The sequence below is a fragment of the Acartia tonsa genome, chromosome 2, assembly GCF_053477335.1.
Source record: "Acartia tonsa isolate MP-2025a chromosome 2, ASM5347733v1, whole genome shotgun sequence".
Lineage (NCBI taxonomy): Eukaryota > Metazoa > Arthropoda > Copepoda > Calanoida > Acartiidae > Acartia > Acartia tonsa.
The window spans coordinates 26,954,951-26,976,195 of NC_137261.1; the positions used below are offsets into that span (position 1 = coordinate 26,954,951).

General features: G+C 33.4%; 1 protein-coding gene across 1 annotated transcript; it reads left to right on the forward strand.

The window, feature by feature from the left end:
* Positions 1-1,929: 1,929 nt before the first annotated feature.
* On the forward strand, positions 1,930-21,245 carry pr (6-pyruvoyl tetrahydrobiopterin synthase purple). The gene is made up of 5 exons (XM_080150239.1): positions 1,930-2,002; positions 17,026-17,145; positions 19,641-19,730; positions 20,258-20,366; positions 20,944-21,245. The coding sequence occupies exons 1-5, from the start codon at positions 1,953-1,955 to the stop codon at positions 20,995-20,997; spliced, it is 423 nt and encodes a 140-aa protein (XP_080006365.1). The 5' UTR covers positions 1,930-1,952; the 3' UTR covers positions 20,998-21,245.

The window sequence follows — 21,245 nt, forward strand, 5'->3', positions numbered from 1 at the left end:
GCAAGCTTTATTAGTGGAGGTTTTTTTTGGATACACTACTCTTATTAAGAGATTATATCCAATATTTAACACATAAGTTAGTTATTGTCTAATAGGTTTAATATGTGTTTAATATGTGTGGCTCCGAATCCGATTTATTTCCACTGGATTATAACCGGTTCTGAACATCACTAAAAAGATATGTGTCCTATAATATTATAGAAATTGTTAATGAAAAGGTCATGTAATAATACTTTTTTGTGGTGTCAACAATCTTTAGCACCCAGGAGAATGGATTTATTATTACTTGGATCTTATTAAAGTTAAACTTGTACCTGGCTAAAATAACGAGCCCCTACATCCACCCCCATTACCCCATCCCCTACCTTCCTACTGGGTTAACGAACTGGCCAATAAATGATGTCAAAGTTAGAAACATAAATAACGACAATTTTTTCCAAGTCATAATATTCTTTATCCATTCCTTGGGGCCAACTAAGCATGAATTAATCCTAAAAGATTTTGTTTTTCTGTCCGCGGACAACTATTTATACTTCAATACAACAAATTAAATAAAATTGTAAATCAAGACATGTATAATTGTTTATTTACATAAACAATAGTTATAAATAATTTAAAATAATTAAGTTGAAAGAAATGTTTTTTCTTTACATAAAATTGCAATGCAGCATGTGGACTAAATTAAGTTGAAAAAGATCAGGGATCAGCAGTTGCATTTTCTCTAGGTCAAATTCCTTTTTATCATCATTTTGGTTAGGTTGAATTATTAGAGTCTCATGACCCTGTATAGGGGTTCTCAATAGGAACTAAAAGAATATTGTTTAAAAGAATTTCAAATAAGTGAAAAAAAAGGAAATAAAGAGGGTGCCAAAGTATACTAGTCTTTTTGAAGAAAAAAACCAGTGCTTTCACACAGAGTGCATGTTGACCATTAAACCCCCCCCCCCCCCCTACAGGGTTGGCAATTTAACCTAACCTAAATTGACCAACAGAAATTAAGAAACGAACGAAAAACAACCCTTCTTTATTTAAATTTACCTTAAAAATAAAAGGAGGTAGGGTTTTTTAGAGTTTGACAAGGTAATTTGTATAAAATACCTTTTACTGGTAATTAATAAGCGGCTGCAGCTGCTGAGCCTTGTATCAAATCACGTAGTTTTCTCTTTAACATTAACATATAGACTTAAAAATAATACAAATACAAAATACATATAGCTAGTCACTTAATTCTTTTAGTTATGTAAAACAATAGTGTTTAGAATCAGCTTACATAATTAGTTTTTGTTTTTAGGGCTTGGCACATTTTTAGTTAAATGATTTGTTATGATGTGCAGTTAAACACTGGATTTCATTTTAGATACATCCATCCTGTCTATAAATTATTACAAATTTTTGCTATTGTGTCTGATGCTTAAAGTCATAAGGACGGCTTTTATGTCAATATACAGTAACTTAAACATATTTTCTATATAATTTGTTACAGATCTCAAATTATTATAAACGATAATAGTCATTTATCCCATCGAATCATACACAGCTTTCTGCTGATATTGAAAAAAAAATTTTAAGATTAAAGACAGTTTTGTTATCCCGAGTGGCCGATGGACCAAGCTCACATGATTTTTATAAATTTCATGATTTTAGATTTATTATTCATTGAAAATTGTCTGTAATACGAAGCTTTAATTAATTTTCAGTATGGCTGAGAACCGGTTTGCAATCAATTTTGAAGCTATAATGGAATAGTTATTTCTCTCATCGTATTATAAACAACTTTCCGCGGATATAGAATGTACAATTATAAGATTAAAACCAGTTTTTTTAGCCCCGTGGTGCCAAAGACATAGTTTTTTCGTATGGATGAGAACCGGTTTCTATCCACCGGATTCGAATGAATACGAGAAATAAGTTTTTAATATCGCTACTGAAATTACATTTTTAGATTATCAAAAATGCCATTTGTAAAATTGATCCGAAGGGAGACTTTCAGTGCAGCTCACAGGTAAAAAGGGTATGTCCGTATGTCCGACCGTCCGTCAGTCACTAAAAGATAATTTATATAACTTTCATGTTATTGATTGTTCTCAAAAATTAAGGATCATAATGATTAAATGATTAATTTTAAAAATTTAAATTATTTTTAAAAACTAAGTGTTTACAAAAGGGTTTATTATTCACTTATAAGTCAGTTTGTTCATCCAGTAGGAGGGGAGGGGGGAGGTAAAGGGAGGTGGACGGGGTGATTCTTTTAGCCATCTACAAGTTTCACTTTGTTAAAAGTATATGATAATGTTGTGTAAGATCCAAGTAATAATAAGTCCATATTATGAAAAATGTCTCAATGTAGAAAATAAATATAAAAAAAACCAGAATGTTGTATCTTTTCTATGTTATGAATTAAAGATGAGAAGATGATGAAATATAAACAAACAAAATCTGTTAAAATCTTGGAATCCAAAGAAACATTTACCATATTAAAAGATTTTTGATTTTTAGTTCTGTGTGACTTTTTTAGTATCGAAGCTAACCTATAATTACAATTTTTTTCTAAGCTGATATGAAATCCTCTGTGAAGATTTCTATGACGATGGAGCATTTGCTCTATAACTTTGTTCGTTAGTTTTCTATATGCTTCATTACTTTGAATGATGTTTTCCAATTGTCATCAGCATAACTGCTCTACAACAAAACTGAGGTGGATTCTTAAAAAAAATTTGCCCCACTAATCGCTTAAAGTGGGGCAAAATTGTTTTCGTGAAAAATCCACCAAAATCACATTAAAAATCTACAAAAATTACACAAAATCATAGAAGGGTTATGAACATAAGATGTTATTTAATTTTTGTAGATTTTTTATGTGATTTTGGAGGATTTTTCACAAAAACAATTTTGCCCCACTAAGCGATTAGTGGGGCATTTTTTTAAGAATTCACATATGGAATTAATCCTATGAACACTCATTTTACTATCCATGGAAAACTGTCTTTAATATCCTAATTACAGATCTATAGCATAGATGTATATACAGATAACTACCCCGCCCTTTTTCCAATTACCTTTTTTGTCTGCTAGCATCTTCTTGGCTGTTTTAATAATCCCGACACCATTAGTTGATTTTCAAAGACCGAATTGAGAGTAGGCACAAGGTCATCGGGATAGGGAAATATAGTTATCTAACCTCTTCCCCCTCTAGTGTTTTACTCTAATATCCTAATAAAGACTTAATTTATTGATATAACAACAGTACAAACCCTAAAAAGTATTTTATGTTTTTTTTTATTTCAGTGCTTACGTTGAATAAAATGTATTTCTAAAATACAAATAATTTGTTATAAAATAACAACAATGACGTTTAATTTGAAATCTAATGGCCTACTTTGCAAAACTGGAAAATAAAATATTAAAATGTCAGAGCCATTTTGTGAAAGTGGCAAAAGCTATTAGACATGTCTAATGTTTGCTAAATTGAGTGTTGTCATAATTCTATAGGGGTGGCCAGTTTTGTAGAAATGTCGCAATCAAACATTTTTCTGCCTAATGTTAAAAAATATATGTTGCAGAGAATTAAATTAAATATAGTTTTATTTATCGTATTCAACGAAATTTTATCTACAGTTATATTTTTTTTGCAATTTTACGAAAAATTTATCTAAATGACTTATGTCAACAAACATGTAATAGGTATGACTTAGGAAACCCTTTAGATGGCTTAGAAAATTGTATAGGATTTGGCATAACAATTTTAGAATGTACAAATGCAAATCTTTAAGTAACTTAAAATCAATATATAACTTCTTGGGTGTTGAAGCAGATTCCCCATACTCTAATAAAGTGATACTCATAGCTGACTAAAATAACGATAGCTCCTATCCACCTTCTTTACCCTATCCCCTCCCCTCATGCTGTATGAACAAACTTACTAATAAATAAGGTCCATATTAGCAACCTAATTTAGCAACAAATTTTCCCATGTTTAATATTTACACGTATACTACATTTGATTTGAATCTGTTGTTACGCCAAATTTACAAAGGTTGTCCATCTCCTGTTCGTAAATGGAGTTCTAACTTGAGTTTGAATGGGTATATCCTTTCTCAATTAAATAAATTCTGACCAGATAGGGATGTGCAGAAATTTTTAAAATTCATATAGACATTTGCATGTCTTTACTAGTTTGAAGTTTTGTTTAATGTATTTATTTTCTTAATTACTCAAACAATTATTATTTGCTTAAAGATTTCTTATTTTTTGTTTTATTAAAGAAACAAAAAATTTACTCTGTAAGGGATGATCTGAAACTGAATTAATCTTATTCTATTACGAAATGATCATCGAAAATGCATAAATAATCGATAAAAAATAAAAATAATTTAAAACGATAGTTGGAAGCAGTGGCGTGCGAAGCACTTTGTCTAGGGGGGGGCATTTTGAAGATTTTGTAAAATTATGCCCCCCCTTTTGCCCCCGGGGCACTTTGCTTTAGGGGGGGGCATTTTGATTATATATACTAATTTTAAATAAGGGCGTTTTAAGGGGTGGGATTATTTGATTATGGGCCTTCTAGTCCTTATCCCTTCTTCTCAATCCCTTCCCCCATCCCTATTTCCCATTTATATCCCCCATCTCTTCCCCCCCATCTCTTCTCCCCCATCCCTTTTCCCCACCCTGCAATGACCGAAGGGAAGGGAGCTAGAAAGCATCTTCGAAAAAAAATAATTTAACCTTACCCCCCCCCCCCCCACCACAAAACATTTTTTATGGGTTGAAGGGGATGTTATAAAATCTCAGCAGGAAGGATGAATAACCCCATTAAAAAAAAATTTTTGTGGGGGGGGGATAAAAACACTCATTTTGGAAATAATTTATCAAAAATTAACCTAATATGTAAAACTGATTTTAAACATTTCTTTATTGTATGACAACAAGGATGACAACATCTTTAAGTAGCAAAGGACAAAAAATCATTAATAAGAATACAGACAAGTAGATTTAAAGAGCATCTGTTGAAATAAATATATATTTTAGGTAGAAAAAGTCACAAATCCTTTTTCCTGTATGTTGTGTGATGACAGCCAAAGTAAATTACATACTGGGTGCTCGAAACATCGAGAATTTTTTTTTTTTTAATATTATAATCCACAAAAAAATATATTTTAAAGAACTATGTAAAAAAAAATTACTTGTCCTTTCATCTACAGATACAGTATACGTTACAAAAAATGACCGGTCTTTAAAATGCTATTGCCTCCCTTCTAATAAAGTTTTAACCATATTTTTTGTGTGTGTGCTCTTTATACATATGTATGCTTGTGTTTGTTGCGGTCAATGAGATTAAAGAACATTGACCCACATTTGACAGGCTATAAAAGAAAATATTCAAAATGTCAAAAATCAACCAATTATGTATTTTGAGTGAATTTTTTCCTTCCTCTACTGAAGCGGTCTCACTAAAAGTTGTCTCAGCTCTTTGATAGTTGAGATATCAAGCTACCAAGCTAGGATAGTACACTGAGATACCACAGTGAGAGGTAATCGAAGACAAAACTAGCTCCACTTATAGGGAGCTAAAGTCAAACCAAAGACTCATACCTGGAGTCCTGAAAATCGAAAATGGAAAATGTCTCGATTCTAGCCTATGAGGGGCCCTAAGGGTACTTTAAAGTCATTTTAGACTATGGGTTCAAATGGTAACTGCTTTTTATTCCTTCTGCCATCACCAAAAAGCTAAAGAACTTTTTTCTATCCCTTCTGTGGGCTGAGATCTAAAAATTAGGCACCCTGGGCACAAAGCCCAAATTTCATTGATTTTGAGTTCTTGGTGCATGCTTTTTGTGCTCAAATGACTTGTATGAGAGCTAGGAAGCTGAGTAAGGTGTCTATAGAAGCAGAATTTTATGCTTGAGATAAAACTCTGAATAACCCCTAGGCTAAAATTAATTTTACTATGTGATTTTTGGGCTTAAGTAAAATTCACTAAAAATAATAATAGGTTGAATTTTGGCATTTTGAATTTTTTCTTTTATGGACTGCCGGATGTCGGTAAAAGTTCTTTAATTTAACTGACCACAACACACACAATTAAACATATATATAAAATAGGGTGGGTCGATTTTGGACATTTTTTTTCTGAGGCCAAAGCGGGGATCTGCACTCAATTTATATAGATATAATACACCTCTGGATGATTTTAAATTTATCCTAAGTCTTAAAACCGCTGACGACCAGACATTCAATTGTATAGCTATTTGTAAATGGGAGTCAAAAATTTATTGAATCAGAACTATTGCTTCATGGTGCTCCCTGGAGATGCCTTGAGGAGCTGAGTCAGGAACTTTTGTCCGTTTCAAAAAATCTCGTTCCTAGCCTGAGAAAATCTAAAAAAACCTCTACAAATTGGACAATTCTCAATAAACCTTAAATTTTTTTGGTTTTTTAGTGATTTCTAAGGCTAGGAACGAGATATTTTGAAACGGACAAAAGTTCCTGATTCAGCTCCTCAAGGTCTTTCCAGGGAGCACCATGAATCCATAGTTCTGATTCAAATTTTTTTTTGAATGTCGTCTTTGCATACTAATAGGTAATGAATTATATTTTTAAGTGGTCGTGTTCTAAAACTCAATTTTTTAAAATTCTTTTTCGGTCAGAAATGTTTTTAAGGTTAATTTTATCTGTTGCATATCCCCGCTTTGTCTAATTCCGATATGAACCCACCCTAATATAAAAAGCACACATACAAAAAATAGGGTTACAACTTTATTTGATGGGAGGCAGGAACATTTTAAAGAGCGGTCATTTTTTGTAACGTATACTGTATATAAATCTCTTAGAAATATTGAAAACTTTGGGGTATAGTCTCATTTGTGGCAACGCCTCTTAAGGGGCATTTCGTCGTATTTTCATAGTAGCTTTTAATAGGTTATTCTAGGTTAAGTTAGGTCAGGTGATTTCCCCGCAGGGTTAGGCAATTGGCCCCGCAGGAGCTATAATTAGGTGAAAAGCTACTGTGAAAATACGACAAAATGCACCTTAAGAGGCAATGTCACAAAAGGGACTATACCCAAAATTTAAAAAATACAAAAATAGCCAAAAACGTCCTGAAAAGCAGTCCGACCTCCATGAATTTTTAATAGTTAATTATACTCCATAATGATGGGAATGTTAACATTAAGTTTTAGCCTTCTATCTTTAATTGCAGTTGAAAAAATCACACTTCCCCCTTAGCATTACGTACTGACAGCCATAGTGAATTATAGAAAGGCTAAAAAGTTATATCAACATATCCTACCCTCTTTAAATCGCACTTTAAAACTCTGTTGATTTTTTATTAAGTGGTGTTTCCAAGGATTTATAAGCGCGGTGCCTGAAGCGCACCTAAAAATATTTACTCCCCCTTTGAACTAAAATCAATTAAAGACAACAAGAGTGGCGTATTTTATCAAGTTAAGAATATAGAGTGTAATTGGTTTTAAGGGTTTTTAATGAAAATTGCCATAAAAAAAACATGTCTTTTTGTAAGGGTATGTACACAAAAAAATGATAAACTTATCCTGAAAATAATATGACATTATATATAGTTATTCATTTAGACAGACATACAGTGTTTCGGAACGCAATGCCTAGCCGTTCTCGAAATCTTATCTCCAAGCCCTCCGAATGACCAACATAGTGAAGTTTACGAATGTGTATTTATTACCATGAAAACAGTAAGTCTAAAACAAAAATATAAGAATTAATTACATAAAATTAATGGTTATTATTTTTGTAAGATCGAGGTTGCGTGATTTCAATTTAATTAAAAATATAAAATTTCTAAAAAACTTTAAATTGGCACGAAACATATTAAATCGCATCAGAAATTGATAATTTTAGATTCAAATGATCAATAAAATAAAGGAAAATATTCGTATGATAAAACTTAGCAGTTAAATGGTCTATTTGTTGAAAAATTAATGATTTAAATTTCTTCATAAAATTGTACCATTCTACGCTTATTTTCAAGAATTAAAAGATAAATTCTTACCACATATGATGTCAAACTAAGCAGGAAGGCTTATTTGAGACATTCCACACATCAGAGCACATGTATATTCAAGCAATACATTATTTTCATTCACGTAGCTCCTCACGTGGGACTAATCAAAGGAAAAGTGCGCGTCTCTTTTGTTCGTTTACAAGCCACGCGCCGCGCGGAGATAGTTAGGAATGCCGCGTAACACACTCATTCTCTGGGGAAATTTGGTGTAAGGACAAAGGGATTAATGGGTTCGAACTTGCCAGGGAATACAAGAAATACATACCGAAACACACCCGTCTATTCACTGGGAATCGAACACAATACCTCATCTTTGCAATATGCGTGCAGACAGTGTCCACGAAATCACAATCTCACAACACATAAACCACAAGAGTTTAAAATGTCATGGCCATAAGGCCTAAAATTGGTTATGGTAACTTACGAATACCACAATAACTCAAACCGACTCCACTACCACATAAGGATAGGAATAAGGAATGGGAAAAGCATTCAACATTCATGAATTGCACATTTACCACTCACACATCTCATTATATCATGGCCTCATAATCTCAGATAAAATTAGAATTACAGACCATGTAATTGCGAATACATGAATTAATAATCAATAGTACCTAAACTTCAATTAGGTACCTACATAATAAAATAGGTAAATGATTTTTAAACTAAAAATCGCATCAATAATTAAATAATCAACTCAAACTTTTTTCATCAAAAGAAAGAAAGATTAAATAATGACATTTTTTCTACTAAATCTTTTTGCTAGAAAAGAAAAGTAAAATTGCATAAAAAACTTCTCAATAATTAGAATTTTTCTCCGACGGAAAAATACTTGCTTACATCTAAACATTTTTCAGATAAGATAAGTAAGATCCTTAAATCTAAACATGTTTTAATAAAATAGATACTTAAATCTAAATAAAATATGACTGTAAAAAATCATCAAACTTCGGAAAATTAAAATTTCATAATTTTAAATCTTCGTGAATCAAAATTGCGTAAAATTAAAATTGCAATTGAAATATGCAAATTAAATTTACCAAATAAAACAAAAGCTCAATATAAGAAAAGAACTTCTCTAAATGCTGAATTTGCAATTTCTCTCTGTTTTAAGAAGAAAGCAACTTATACATATTCAAACAGTCATAATTAAGGCAATTTGGGGCCTCAGTCAGAATGAATCCCTCAAGATACAAACTAACAAATCCATCAATATTAAAAATGCCATGTTCCAGCTATCCTGTCGGACGTTATGTCTTTCCATCACAACTTTTGATACTGCATAATTTCCAACAGGATTTCTGGCGCAGGGCTGCATCAACTGAAAATAAACATAATTAGTGATGTTTAAATCAAATTAAAATAAAAGAATCATGAAATAATTCAAAGACACTTTTAAATCATCACTCAAAGCAATCGAAATTAAACAAATTATCTTATGCTTTAGTTTTGCCGTTTTGCGGCATGCCTGGCCGAGGAAACAGAGCTAAGGTACGCCGTAAAGCGGTCTTATTAAGCTTAATTCTGCAAATATCAAAGAATCTACTTATTTCATTGGCGAAAAAAATCTGCATTTTTTCTTTAGGTGCATCAGTTCAAAGGTAAATAGTAATAATTTTAATATGCATGTAATATTAAATTATTTATGTGATTGTAATAAATCATAAAGAAATATTTAAATGATGTAAAAAATCTCATTTGTTAATTTCTTATCATATCAAATTTCAACCCAACAAGGATAAAAATGTTTATATCTGCGTAGGTACCTAGGAAAATTTCCGCGAAAAAAATCCCTGGTCCCGGAAAGACTTAAATCATTGAAAAAACTTGCGTAAACGTATAAAAAACTTAAGTTTGCATTTCAAATGAAAAAAATCTTGCATCGATTTAAAAGTTTAAACGAAATTGTATCAAAAATTGCGTTACTTATAAATCTCAAGAAATGATGAAATTACCCATTTCTTTTTAAAAAAAATACTATTGAAGCAGTATTTTAATATATGCGATAAAAATGAAGTTAGAGTTAATTTAAAATATGCATAGTTTATCTTAAATTAATTCTGTGATATTAATATAAAATAATAATCAATATTTTAATAATATCATACATCGTGTTCATTATTATAAATGCTTAAACATGAACGAAAAATATATGTACCTAGGAAAATAATTGCCAAAAGTATTTTCTCAAGGTTTAAAATTGTCCGAAATCGCTAGGTACGTATATTACTACGAATCTCTGCTCTCGGAATGAAAAAAAATCTTTACGCGTGGATTAATAGGAATCCCAGCTCCCGGAGTGAAAGAAAACTTTTGTACATGAATTGTTAAGAATCTCTGCCTCCGGAATGAAAGAAAATCTTTGATTTGCTTACAAATTTAAACAAATATCTTGATTTTTGCGATAATCTTTTAAAATAATAACGAGGAATATCTTAAACATTATCATAATAATATTACATGTTGTGTTCTTTACTTTAATGCATTATTTCATATGAGAATCTGAGAAATAACATTTTTTAAGTAAACGTGAACCATGAAAAAATACATTTTTCGAGGTATTTTAATTCTGCAAAAATCATTTGGTAGTTAATACATACAAACTTTTGCTTTTCAAAATCATACTTAAAGAAACAAAATCTTTTAAATTCTGCTTTAAAAGTCTAAACAGTTTTGTAGAAATTTTGTGCTTAGGTATGAACAATAAAATTAGTTGAATAATGAATACTTATTCTTTACAGAACCGATTTAGGTTCTTTTCACAAGCTCAACATATAACTTGTAATATTTTTTCTTTAAAGATCATTTTCATACATAAATAGTTTATGTTGTAGATTAGATATGTGTGGTTTGAAAATTCTCAATGACTTTCTGGCGGCAACACCCGCCATATTTCCACCCGCCATTTGCAGGCCTCTTACCCTGTGTCGGGCGGCAAGCTTGGCAGCAACCAAGTCGATTCTTGATTCATAACACCACCAGGGCACGTAATAAAAGTGTGGCTGTTATAAAACTTAGAATCATCTACCGGCTTTTGTCCGGCCGGAACCGAAACTCCCGTCGGCTCTTGTCCGGCCAGGACCGAATTTCTCATCGGCTCTTGCCCAGCTGGAACCGAAACTCCCGTCGGCTCTTGTCCAGCTGGAACCAAAACTCTGATCGGCTCTTGTCCAGCCGGAACCGAAACTCCCGTCGGCTCTTGTCCGGCTGGAACCGAATCATTCAGCGGCTCAACACCCGCCGTAACAATATTATCAACGGCTACAGTATCGTTACCAATATCATCAGGAATAACTGCAGCACAACTAACATCATTATCAATATTAGCCACGGCAACACCCGCCGTAGCCATGTTGTCAACGGCTGCGGCACTAGCAGAACCAAAAGGTTCATCAGCAGCGTTACAAGCAGAACCAACAGGTTCAATAATAGCATCACAAGCAGCACCAACAGTCGGCTGCGGCTGAACATCTGAGCTTTCTGGTTTTAAAAACCCTATAGCTTCACTTTCCAACTCGAAATTTGAGCAGACAACATACCTACTCTTTGCTAATCCATTAGCACTAACAGCAAAATATCCAGATCCAAACAGGCTGGAGTAAAGCATGGTTTCTCCTACTGAACGTTCAGAGTAGGGAAACATCGACGGGCAGAGGTGCCCAATGAGCAAATCAACCTGCCCATTAACCAAAGTAAAATCTTCAGGTTTCATATTAAACAAAACAGCTGCCTCCACAGGATTCATGGAGCAGATCGCCTCTTTTGGACCAATGAGAGGCACTACCACAGGCTCTAACATGTGATATTTCTTGTGTCGATCAACTAAACATAGCTTGACCGTCGGGAGACATTTAACTTCACCGTCAGCTAGAGAAATTCTTGCTGAACGTCCAGTAAAAGGTAACTGAAGTTTATTAACAAGTGACTGGGTTACCATTGAGGTAGTTAAACCAGTATCCCACATGGCGGTCACTGGGACCTCCTGGCGATTAATATTAACGACGTCTAATTGTTGTAACATTAACATTAGGTTCGCCTCAGGGGAAGTATGTGCTTCATAGACGGCGGCAGCCATATCAACACTCTCATGGAGAAGGTTGTTATGGGTCATACCACAATTATCCACTTTGCATCCGCCTATTACATCTGCCTTCGGGCAATCCACAGATTTATGCCCTTTCTGCAAACAAAGCCAACAGCATCCAGCACTCTCCACAATACTCTTCCTGTCTGGCACTGACAGGTCATGAAATTTTGGGCACTTATAAAGTAAGTGCATATCATCACAGCCATTAACAAAACATGACTGCTTCATCTTAGATTTACCAGGTTTACCTACGGCGGCAGCTGCTGTCGCAGGATTACCCTTCTTCTTAGAGGGGGTGTCCATATCAGTTGAACACCTCATTAAAATAGCGCCCCTCTGCTCCTCGATAATCTGCATCAACTTTGGCAGATTTGGGACATCCATCGAGCCCAATGCTAAATTAAGCTTATCTTGAAAATCTCGGGGCAACTTCTTGGATAACATCTCCAGAAGTATCACGGTCAACCACTGGCTTGTGGTAACCTCATCATCTTCATCATCTTTAGTCAGCTGCTCCAGCTGGCTAACTGCACCACCAAACTCTGCTAACACAGTCACAATCTGGTTGGAGTCAGACGGTTTAGACTTCTTCTCCCATTGGTTGAAAAGGCAGAGCATCTGACGTGTCTTGGATTTGAAACGCGCGTCAAGGTAAGCCCACTGAGATTCATGCGATTGAATCTGAATTAACTGGAGTCTCAGCTCTTTATTTTTACAGACCTTTTCACTGCTCAACAATAACTGTAAATACGACGGGTCCTGTCCTACAGTAAGCTTTTTAAAATTGTCTTTGAAACTTACGTAGGCTGCTTCCTGGCCGTCGAAGGAGGGAAGTAAACGTTCGTCAACACGATTCATATATCCTGGCGTGAACATAGAACCGGTGACGAACTGTGGTGTGCCAAACGGTGACACAAATGGCGATGCTGTCGAGGCACCCGCCGTCGTTGTGGGTGGCTTCACAGGTTCAAGCTTAACCTCAGCCAATCGTTTCATCAAAGCAGACAAAGTGTTTATAATTGAATCAGGCAAGGGAAAATATGGCCCTTTAGTAACTTTCACAATCTTCAAACATCGATCATAAAGTTCAGCCTGATGGTTAGGCAAATTATCACCAACAACATCAACAACACTTTGAATGTCACTAAGCTCTTCTATAGCATCAAGAGCATCTTTCAAGGCACTATAGTCTTTTTGCACAGTAACTATATCAGAATAAATGTCACTAAACTCATCAAGCTCTTGGATTCTCAAACCAAGCTTGCTAAAACCGCCCATGATGCTGTCGAACGTTTCGAACTTGTCGTGGACAAGGATTGACTCCTTAGTGAGATGTCTAACATCAAGTTCTGAAGTATCACTGACCAACTTCATCACTCTACTTAGCTCACTGGTTAGGGCATCAACGGCTGGACACAGCCGCTTACTCAATTGTTCACCTTTATTCTTTTTAGGACCCATGATTGTCACTAAAGTTAACTGTACTGATTACGACTATAATATGTGTTAAGGTATCACAACCAACACATTCACAAAACTTCACAGATTCTTCTTAGCTGCATCTGTTCTGTCTTGTTTTCATTGTTTCGGAACGCAATGCCTAGCCGTTCTCGAAATCTTATCTCCAAGCCCTCCGAATGACCAACATAGTGAAGTTTACGAATGTGTATTTATTACCATGAAAACAGTAAGTCTAAAACAAAAATATAAGAATTAATTACATAAAATTAATGGTTATTATTTTTGTAAGATCGAGGTTGCGTGATTTCAATTTAATTAAAAATATAAAATTTCTAAAAAACTTTAAATTGGCACGAAACATATTAAATCGCATCAGAAATTGATAATTTTAGATTCAAATGATCAATAAAATAAAGGAAAATATTCGTATGATAAAACTTAGCAGTTAAATGGTCTATTTGTTGAAAAATTAATGATTTAAATTTCTTCATAAAATTGTACCATTCTACGCTTATTTTCAAGAATTAAAAGATAAATTCTTACCACATATGATGTCAAACTAAGCAGGAAGGCTTATTTGAGACATTCCACACATCAGAGCACATGTATATTCAAGCAATACATTATTTTCATTCACGTAGCTCCTCACGTGGGACTAATCAAAGGAAAAGTGCGCGTCTCTTTTGTTCGTTTACAAGCCACGCGCCGCGCGGAGATAGTTAGGAATGCCGCGTAACACACTCATTCTCTGGGGAAATTTGGTGTAAGGACAAAGGGATTGATGGGTTCGAACTTGCCAGGGAATACAAGAAATACATACCGAAACATACAGTGTTGAGAAAAATGCTTAGATAAATATCAACGCTGTTTCTTTTTTATATAAAATAACTTTTTGATTAAATATTTGTTGTTTACACATATTTTTATAGAAATAAAAACAAAATAAAAAGCAGATAAAAAGCATAAACCATTTGGAAGGGCGCGAAGCGCAAATCTTTTTCTTCAAATTTTCCGGGAGTGAGGGGTTTTTGGGCTATTTATTACACTAGTCCCCAATATTTCATAAAAAATTTTCTTATTCGTTGGTTCAACAACTTTGGGGACTTCAATGGAATTTTGATTGGTTGGTTAATTAAGTCAAGTTTCCACACATTAAATCCACTAATTGTAATCTATATAAGGGGTAATTTTGTGTTTCATCATTGGGGATGTACAAAATTTCTTCGGTAAAAAGTTTATATTATCCTTATACTAAAGTAACAGGATGTCTGTGTGTTTGTCTGTGTGTTTATCTGTGTGTTTGTACCAAAGGATCTCGCTTACCGCTGAACTGATTGGGTTCTCCTTAACAGGGTAGCTTCTCATAAGTCCCGGGAAGGTTTATAACTATTTTGGGGGAGGGTACCACCATCTCTTAGGAGAAATCGCCCCTAGAAAAAAATTACCCCTCCTGAAAAAGAGACTTGAACGAAACATAAACCAATTATTTCTGTAATTAGATATTTTAAATAAAAAAAACATTCAAAATGCCACTAGAGGCCTCTAGGGGCGTAGCCGCTAGTACAAAATAAAATACTTCCTATTACCTGGTTTTTTATGTTCAGTGAAAAAATATTATAACCTAATTTCTACACTAATTAAAAAATTTTGTAAGGCTAAATGAATAGTATCTGTCTGGATGGCGCGAAGCGCCAAAAATTTTTTTTTGAGTATTTCTTGATCTTTTTTTGGGAAACTGGGATAGTTTTGCTTTTTGTAGGGTAGGGGGCAAAAAGGGGCATTTTTGTTGACCAGGGGGGGGGCAAAATGGGGCATTTTTCAACATTTAGGGGGGGGCGGTGGCTAGGGGGGGGCAGGGGGGGGCGTTTTAGTCGCTAGGGGGGGGGCGATTGCCCCAAATGCCCCCTTCGGTTCGCACGCCACTGGTTGGAAGCGTTACCCCACTTACAAAATTAGTGAAATGGCAACAATTTTAACCATTTACAAATTGTCTTCAAATTTTAATAATCGAATATCCATCATATCAAATTATAGGACAATTTTATTGCAAATATGACCTTTACTTTAAAAATTTAAAATGTTAACCCTCTTAAGTTTTGCCATAGTTCACTTTATATAAACTTGAAAATCAAAAAGGACAGACATTGATCTGGGACATTTTTTTCTAGGGAGGGATATAATAGTTTTTCTCGTATTCATTTGAATCCGGTGGATAGGAACCGGTTCTCATGAATACAAAAAAACTATGTCTAGCATCGTATTATATCCAGCTTTCTACGAATATAAAAATGTACAATCATAAGATTAAAACCAGTTTTTTTAGCCGGTGCCTCCGGCACCTCGGGGCTAAAAAAACTAGTTTTAATCTCATATTTGTATTTTCTATATCCGCGGAAAGCCGTTTATAATACGATGCAAGAAATAACTATTCTCGTATTCATTCGAATCCGGTGGATAGGAACCGGTTCTCATCCATACGAAAAAACTATTTCTAGCATCGTATTATATCCAGTTTTCTACGAATATAGAAATGTACAATCACAAGATTAAAACTAGTTTTTTTAGCCGGTGCCTTCGGCACCACGGGGCTAAAAAAACTAGTTTTAATCTTATAATTGTACATTCTATATCCGCGGAAAGCCGTTTATAATACGATACGAGAAATAACTATTCTCGTATCCATTCGGATCCGGTGGATAGGAACCGGTTCTCATCCATACGAAAAAACTATGTCTATCATCGTATTATATCCAACTTTCTACGAATATAAAAATGTACAATCATAATATTAAAACCAGTTTTTTAGCCGGTGCCTTCGGCACCTCGGGTCTAAAAAAACTGGTTTTAATCTTATAATTGTACATTCTAAATCCCCGGAAAGTTGTTTATGATAAGATGCGAGAAATAACTATTATCATGTTTAATTTATTAAGGATACATTTTTTGAGAACTTACTATAACAGGTGTGCTTTCACCCATATTGCCTATTGACCACCGAAAACCCTTCAATCATTGAAATGAGGAAAGGGAAGGTGCCCAAACCCTGCGGGGCTACCGAGTACCCAATATAGCCTAACCTAACCATTACACTGCCTCAACATTATTTTTTATTTTTAGTTAATTTCACAATGAGGGGGTGGGGAAGGATTTACTTGCTCAAACGGCATTTTGAGGGAAACCACAAATATAAACTGTCCAAGCTAAATGTCTTGATGTATTCAAAATTTATTTCTAGTTGGAAACAGAGTTTACTGAAAATAAATGTTTAAATTACTTTAATGTACTGGATGTACTATTTCATTTCAAAACAAAAACAAAATAATCAAGAAAGAAAACTTTTTTCATCAATGATATTAAATTTTCGAGGTTACCCTCAAAGTTCCTGGTCAATCATAAACCCCCCTCCCCCTTACTTCGAAATAAATTGAAATAATTTTACTAGGCTGCACAGTCCCGAATTATCAGATGCTGAAAATTTGGAGATTTTTGGGAAGTGTAACAATCCGAATGGTCACGGTCACAACTATGTTCTAGAGGTCATGGTTGGTGGTCAACCGGACAGGTAAAGTATTTACTTGTTAGGATTCAAGAGCTTATAATTTAAGGTAATGAATGTCATAGCTTTAGAAGCTCTTTATAGTGCCGAATTACGTCATATTAGAATAATGGACTGTTTTAATATGACACCATTTGGGATACTTCACTAAAAGTTTTCAAATTTATTCCCTTTTTATAGGCACCATAAAAAGTTTCTAGCTTATAATTTTTGAGGTACAACATGGCGTAGGCATAGTTTAAGAGATCAAGTACCTAATAGATTTTAATTTTGCAAGTTCCCAATAATATGAAAACAATCTTAATTAACCAAAAGACGATAATGAAATTATCTTATTTGATGCTTTTGTTTAAGATTTAGTGGCAATGGTTAAGCTCAGTTTTTAGTAGCCGAAACAATTTAAATAGATAATGTTTAAAAAATATTTTTGTAATATATATTTTTTATGAAGATTCCCCTTCCTTCATTGAAAATTTAATCATTCTTCTTTTTGTTATTGATAATGTAGAGTGGTTGCATGACACAATTTATTAGATCATATTCTAACTTACAAATTACAACAAATAAATCTTCCTTTCATTTTTTATCCTGTGTGTCGTCCATGATATTTGAGTAGATAAATACATTTTTACTTTCTTGAATTTGTAATCCTATAATATTATTTTCACCATCACAAACTAAGAGAAAAAGTTTACTAAAAATTTTATGAAATAAGAGGATAAAAATTGTATAAAAAGTATCTGTGTAGTAAAAGTTGTCGCAAATATAGGTATTAAAAGATTATATTGTAAAGTTGTATTACCTTTTAAGAGATTAAAATTATATTCATCTTACTAACTGTACGAGGAGTATTTCTTACATGCAATATTACTTTTATTTTTAGAAGGTTCCTTAATAGAGATTCTAGAGTGCAAGACAACTCATATCATAATCCTTTTATAAAATAGCAGAAGGTTTGTCTGTTTGTCTTACATATTAATACGATATGATGTTCTAAAATACAATCTACTTTTTTCAAAATGCTATGAATAATATGCCTTTCTACAATTATTTGTTCTTGTTTATGATGCAAGTTTAATATAATATCTTTGTGACTAAAAAAATGAACATGTGAATTATAGAGCAGATAATAGGCTTTTCTGTTTTATCTGCGCTTTTCTACTCATGGATGTTGCCATCCTTGCTAAAATATGATAATTTTTAAAAGAAAATATAGAATTGTTTAAAGATTTAAAGAAAAACTTCAAAATCTAATTTTAACCATTGGTATCAGATTTTCCGATATTGCACATTTTGTACATTTTCTTTACATAAATACATTATAGCAATATATTTTTAAAAACGAAGGTTTTCTACAGTTAGGGTCAGCCCTTCCGTTCGTAGCGTTTAGGTCTTTTAATTCATTTAGACATGTTAGAATTGTCCTATCGATTTCCAACTTTGTATGATGATTCCTACAACAATTAGGTACGGTTTAGAAGCGAATGTCATTTTACAGTAAACTGAAGTTTTAAAGTTTTGCAACAGATTTACTAACAATTTTGTTTAGACATGTACACTAATATTCTGCTTATTCAGTTCTTACACTCTACACGTCCTAATGTTCGTTTATCCTATCGTTTCAGACCTTCGCTTTTATGGATGTTGTTATTCTTTTTTTATTGAAATTTTCCGTTAAATCCTATTTGTGTATATAAATTTTTAATAATTTATTAGTAGCGAAGCTACTCTATAATTCACAATGTCCGTCCGTCCGTCCGTCTGTCCGTCCGTCTGTCCGTCCGTAATTAATGAATTGGGGGAAACGTGATTTTCTCGGCTCCTATAAAAGATAGAGAGCTGAAATTTTTTGACAGCATTCCCATCATTAAGTAGCAAAATTAACTATAAAACATCAACGGCGATCGGACTGCTTTTTAGCAGGTTTTAGGCTATTTTTTATATTTTCCAAATTTTCCCCATATCTTTGGTGTTTATGGTCCGATTTTCAAAAAATTTTCAGTTGAAGATATCAAAATTAAATTTCCCGTCATTTGAAGAAAACAACAATGACGGTCAGACTGCCTTTTTGCAGGTTTTTGGCTATTTTAATATTTTTCACATTTTCCCCATATCTTTGGTGTTTATGGTCCGATTTTCAAAATTTTTTCAGTTAAAGATATCAAAATTAAGTTTCCTGTCGTTTGAAGAAAACAACAATGACAGTCAGACTGCCTTTTTGCAGGTTTTGGGCTATTTTTCACATTTTTCACATTTTTACCCATTTTACTTATAATTTATTTTACTTATATACCTAATTAAGCATCCTAAATACATTAACTTTTTTTTTGTTGTGGATTTTTGTTGAATATTAGATGCGTTGTTACTCTAAATGTGTTAATATTAGTTCGTCTGGCCGTCGGATTTTGAGCTTCACATAGATGATATTGTCATCCTTGTAGTAAGGGTAGCCTTGCAGGTAAATGGCCCCGCAGGAAAATGCCAACTCTTTCTATATTTAGAAGAACTGGAATGGTTATGAACATAGCTGATCTTAAAGTTGTTCTCAAAGAAAATGTTCTCGATATTCTTGATCATAAAAATATTGATAAGTAAGTAATTAAAAGCGAAGCTTTTCCATAATTAGGGTCGGCCCGTACATCTGTCCGTTATTTGTTAATTTAGGCATGTCAGAATTGTCATATCGATTTCAAACTTTGCATGGTGATTCCTGTAGAAGTTAGGTACGATTTAGAAAGCGTAGCAACTCTATAATCAATACCAGAAAGATTTTTGACTTTTTTAACAACAAATTTGTATGTGTTCTAATCATCCGAGTGTTAATGTCCGTTGTCCTACAGTTTCAGAGCTTCGCTTTAAAGATGTTGTCATCCTTGTTTAGTAAATAGTTAAGTAGTGATGCTAGTCTTTAATTAATTTGTCTGTAAGTCAGTAACGCTATGGTGGAAAAGTGAATTTTTTATTCCCGATGCCAATGATCAATTTAGCCGGTCCGTCGGTCTATCAGTAATGGTACAAAAATATTATTGTTGAAAATATAATTTACCTAACCAAACCTAAAATATCAAATAATCAACTATAAATAAATTAATAACAAATAACTAATTTCTTCTTGCAGCGATGTTGAGTATTTTAAGAATGGTGTAGTAAGCACAACAGAAAATGTTGCTATTTATATTTGGAACCAGCTCGTTAATAACCTTCCTGACTCTGCTAAACTCGTACAGGTATTATTCAGGTATCTAAAGGGATAAGACAATGGTCGATAAATTGATGTATATCCCCATTGAAGAAACACAAAATTACCCCTTCTGTAGATTACAGTAAGTGGTTAAAACATTTGGACATAGAAATAATTGAACAATCAATCAAAAGTCCCCAAAGTTGATTAGCAAACAAATAAGAAAACGCTGGTATAAAGCTTTGGGGACTAGTGTAATGAACAGCATGATGTCACCTACTTCCCTTGGTATTATTGTTTTTCTGTTATGCTATATGGCTCAATCCGCAGATTCAAGTTGTCCAAGGAAAAATAAAAATCATTGATTATTTCCTTTAGATGAAAATGTCTATAATACCATACAATAAATTCACTCATCACTGTACAAAAACCTCTAAGGGTAAGGGAAAAAAAGGAATACCCCCCCCCCCCGTCCGTAAACCAAATTTGAGGCACGCTTAAAATAATCGAAAGTACATTATATTACCCACCAAACCTTTGAAAACCTTCATTTCCCACCTGAAATAAAAAGCTTGGACGTCCTTGCACCGTATATCTAAAAAAATATGTACATTTTTTTTAAGGTTAAAATCTGGGAAACAGAGAAAAATATTGTTGTTTACTCCGGAGAAGAATAATCATACTGAAAAATCTTTTCTAGCATATTACAGACAAATTTCCACAAATATTAAAATAAAAATCATAAAATAAATACTAGTTTTGTTAGCCCGGGCATTTGGGCTACAATCTTGTATTTTTTTTTATTTTCGTATCCGCGGAAATTTGTCTATGATACGATGCGATAAATAAATATTATAACAATATATGTGTTACTAAATAATTGATGAACTATTTTGTAAATATTAATACATAAATTTGATAAATG